We start from the raw sequence: 4,534 nt of genomic DNA on the forward strand, positions 1-4,534 counted from the left end.
CCGGAGAGCGACCCGCCACGACTCGCGGGCCGCCTCGAGGGGGAAACTTTCTCTCTCTCGGCTTCCAATTACTCAATCAGAGCCGAAGTTGCAGTAGTCTAGGTCTTCTCGCCGCGAACTCGCGCGAAGAGGCACATACGCGGAAGGGAAACCCGCTCATGTTTCTCTTCGTTTCCCAACAATTAAAAAAAAAATCTTCCAACTATAGTCCTTGCTCTGACAAGTTCATTGTTTTCTCTCTCTCTCTCTCTCTCTCTCTCTCTCTCTCTTCCATCAATTTTTTTTTCTTATTGGAAATGGTTCTTGCTGATGAGGACGAATCAATACCATGTTACTTAAAATACAGTCCCTTTCATATCCGTCTAAAGATCACTGGTTCGATAATAAGCCGTACGAAACGACTCTTTCGGCTTCAGAAAACACCAAAGACACACACGGTCCCGAAAGACATCAAAAACACTGGTCTTCTATATCATTAAGATCTTACGGGAGAACCAAAGACGCCCGAGTTACACAAGGCACCCGAGCGATCGCGTCTTTCCTAAGAAGATGGAGGGAGGGAGAGGGAGAGGGAGAGGGAAGGAGGGAAGGAGGGAGAGGGAAGGAGAGAGAGAGAGGGAGAGGGAAGGAGGAGAGAGGGAAGGGGGAGGAGGGAAGAGGAGGGAGAGGGAAGGAGGGAGGGAGAGGGAAGGAGGAGGGGGAGGGGAGAAGGAGGAGGGAGGGAGAGGGAAGGAGGAAGGAAGGAGAGAGAGAGAGATAAACAGAGAAAGAGAGAGAGAGAGAGAGAGAGAGAGAGAGAGAGAGGGAGGAGGGAGGGAGGAAGAGAGAGGAAGAGGAAAGAGAGAGAGAGGGAGGGAAGAGAGAGAGGGGAGGAAGAGAGAGAGAGAGAGAGGAGGAAGAGAGAGAGAGAGAGAAGAGGGAAAGAGAGAGAGAGAGAGAGAGAGAGAGAGAGAGAGAGAGACAGAAACAGAAAGAGAGAGAGAGAGAGATCGACAGAAACAGAGAGGAAGAGGAAGAGGGAAAGAGAGAGAGAGAATCTAATTTGTTTCCTCCCACTGGCCTTCTCCCGCCTCCTCCAAGCGTGACCGCCGAACAACCGCACCCGAGCGGCGCAAATGAGATCGCCTCGAACCCGGAGTCGACACAAAACGAATCCCGAATCATTTCAATTGAATCCAATCTTTTGGCCAGAGAGATTACAAAAAAAAGAGAGCCTCAACCTCCCTCAACCGCATCCCCCCAAAAAAAGGGAAGAGAAGAAATTAAAAAGGGGGATTGCCCGAGTAATCTCCCGGGGATTTACAAGGGTTCCTCGACGTCCGCGCGCCATGCAGAGTGCTGGAACGAGGGCGGGAGGAGCAGGCGACGGCGGCGGGGCTGAGTCAGCTGATGGGTTGTTCCGGGCGTGCATGCGACGAGACGGAATGGGCCCGTCATGCACAAGATCAGAATTCTTTTGTCTTATTTGGCGGTATTATGCATTTGTTCATTCATTTTTGGATCAATTTTGGATCATCAGAGCATGTATGTTGAATGAGGATATAGAGTGATTAAAGGAAATGGAAAAGTTTATAATTTCAGTAATGATTGCCTGGAGCCACGTTGCTGACGATTGACCAAAATAAACAAGTCAGATAAATCAACAAAACAAAAACCGAATACAAAAAAAATACGAACTCAACAGTATTCGAACACGACGACAAACAAAACAAAAAATCAAGACTAACAACGAAAGACAAAAAACAACCAACCAACGAAAACGAAAAACAAAAAAAAAACATATGCAAATTCTCCCTCCAAACTTCCTCGCAGAACCCGATTCGGATTTCCTGCAGACGATCCCGCGTCTCGTCAGCACAGCCTCCGCGACGCAGATAAATAAATGAAAATCCATAAATCGCCGACGCCCGAGCGGAGAGGAGGAGGTGACAGCTGCAACTACTCCTGCCGCAAACTTGGGCGCGCGAGGCAGTTACGGGCGTTCATATTTCACTCCCTCGGAGGCGGACCGGGCGGGACTGAATTAAAACTCGTCGGGGCTGCTCGGGGGTCCTTGCGCTCGGCCGAAGGAGTACATTTGCGCGAAGGAATGGGAGGACTCGGTCTATATATGCATACATATATCCATACATACACACACATACAATACATGTAAATATATATATATACTTATACACATTGTGGGTGCATGTGCGTGTGTGCGTGAGCGCGTGTACGTGTGCGTGTGCGTGTGTGTGTGCGCGTGTGTGTGCGTGTGTGTGTGCGTGTCAATATTATATATATATATATATATATATATATATATATATATATATATATATATATATATATATATATATATATATATGCATGCAAGCCCCGGCGGCCGCCATCCACTTCGTCTCCGCCGAACGGAGCGCAAACAGCCGCCGCGACGGATCTCGGTCGTGACGCGATGCCTAATTCGCCGTCAATGATAATCACATTAACCTGAGGAAATCTAATAAGCCAAAACGGCCAATTTCCGAAGGGTTATTGGCAAAATTACGGCCAATGGCGAGGAAATGTCCAATTTTATCCCGCCGCGAAAGGCCGATAACTGATTTCAAGAGCCTGCCTGACCTTCGCTGCGCCGCGGAACCAAGCGCCGTCGGGGGGAGAGAGAGAGAGAGAGAGAGAGAGAGAGAGAGAGAGAGAGAGAGAGAGAGAGAGAGAGAGAGAGAGAGAGAGAGAGAGAGAGAGAGAGAGAGAGAAAGGGCGCGCGAATCGGGGCGACGAATCGGGGAAGCGGCGAGGAAGCTACTCTGGCCGAAGTGTCTCGGATGAAAAATAAAATGAAATGGTGATGGTGCGATGCCGAAGTATTTTCTTTAGTCTCTTTATCTCGGTTTGTCTGTCTGTCTGTTTCTGTCAGTCAGTCACTCTCTCTCTCTCTCTCTCTCTCTCTCTCTCTCTCTCTCTCTCTCTCTCTCTCTCTCTCTCTCCCTCTGTCTCTCCCACTCTCTCTCCCACTCTCTCTCCCACTCTCTCTCCCACTCTCTCTCCCACTCTCTCTCCCACTCTCTCTCCCACTCTCTCTCCCTCCCTCCCTCCCTCTATTTATCTCTCCTTTATTCCCTCTGTTTATCAGAACGGAATTCTTATATTACTTCGCTCACCTAAGGATATGGACGTTTTTCAGTTACCGTCGAAAGAAAACAAAAATAAAAGAAAACCGCTGCATCCTTAACAGAAATCGATAAGAACGGAAACAAAACGTATTGGAAATGGTTTCTTTCTTCGCAAAACAAATCAGTTGGGCAAGTAAAACACGAGAGAGAAGAAAGCGAAAGCGGCGACCAAGTCCTTTGTTGGCGTTCGATACCTGCAAAGTGCAAAACCAACACAGCTAAGAATCTTTCGAGCAATACAAACACGCGCCAGACGTTTACAAAGACGGAATGATCTCGGGAATCCATCATATTCCTGTCACTCAACTGTTCAACACGACAACCGCTTTCCGAAGCCTTCCCTAACTACCATTATCAAAAACTGGTCTAATTATCATATTTAACTATACTACCATTTTCCTCTACGACCGTCCGCTACCACTGTATTACTAGTTACCGGCACACTACCTCTTCCAGACTACCGTGCAATTCCATGATTTTACCAATGCAATAACTACCAAACTTCTTGTTATACGACCAGACCCAACAACCATTGCTCCCAAACCATCAACCCCAACCACTGAACACCCGGGCAACACCAATGCAATACCTAATTCCTTGCCTACTACAGTGTATTCTCTTCCTATACCCAAGACCACCCACGACATAGGAACAATACGCAGTCTCATTCACCACAACCATAACAAGTAGTTTTTCACCACAACAATAATACCAACAAAAAATCCTCGCCTCAACCACTATAAAAAGAAGCAATTTTGTTCACCACAACCACACTGACGACACGAAATCACAAAATCTATAATACCACAAAATCACAACCACGGTAATACCACAAAGTCTCCACCGCACCACGGAATTCCTTCACCCTAAACAAAGTAAGGTTACGAAGCTCTGGCCATCTCCAGTCCACCTCGACGACCTGACCAAGGGCTTTCAGAGACTCCATTCTTATCGCCGCCGCAGATAACGAAGAAACCTTGGCGCCATCTTTTCTCTTTCTGTCCGATTTACAATTTACGGAGAGAATGAAGATCGATCCAAAGGTCTATTTTTAGCCGACGGGATGAAGGTCAACGAGGCCATGTGGTTCCTGGGTGACCTTTCGCGGTTTCCCTTTATCTCGGACCGACCTTATCTCTCCTCGATGATCAAATGTCAAGCCTGATTCGCGAGGGAAGGGAGGGCTTTGTCCAGCGCTGGAGGGGGTGGGGGGTGGGGGGACAAAAAGCGGGGTCTCGCTCGCTGAACTTTCCTCGGCGGATGGGATAATGACAGAATGTAAAGATAAGTGGTTGTGTTCGTGTGGCATGTAGGTGTGTGTGTGTGTGTGAGACTGTGCACAGATACAGAGACAGACAGGCACACACACATACAAACACACACAC

General features: G+C 47.9%; 1 protein-coding gene across 1 annotated transcript in view; it reads left to right on the forward strand.

Annotated features, from left to right (window-relative positions):
* LOC113804054 (serine/arginine repetitive matrix protein 1) overlaps positions 1-4,116 on the forward strand; it is a 9,935-nt gene extending 5,819 nt beyond the window's left edge. The window contains exons 2-3 of the mRNA XM_027354885.2: positions 3,606-3,835; positions 3,987-4,116. Coding sequence (XP_027210686.2) covers positions 3,606-3,835; positions 3,987-4,116 — 360 coding nt within the window. The remainder of the gene's footprint in view (positions 1-3,605; positions 3,836-3,986) is intronic.
* Positions 4,117-4,534: the final 418 nt, after the last annotated feature.

Source organism: Penaeus vannamei, unplaced genomic scaffold, assembly GCF_042767895.1.
Source record: "Penaeus vannamei isolate JL-2024 unplaced genomic scaffold, ASM4276789v1 unanchor197, whole genome shotgun sequence".
Lineage (NCBI taxonomy): Eukaryota > Metazoa > Arthropoda > Malacostraca > Decapoda > Penaeidae > Penaeus > Penaeus vannamei.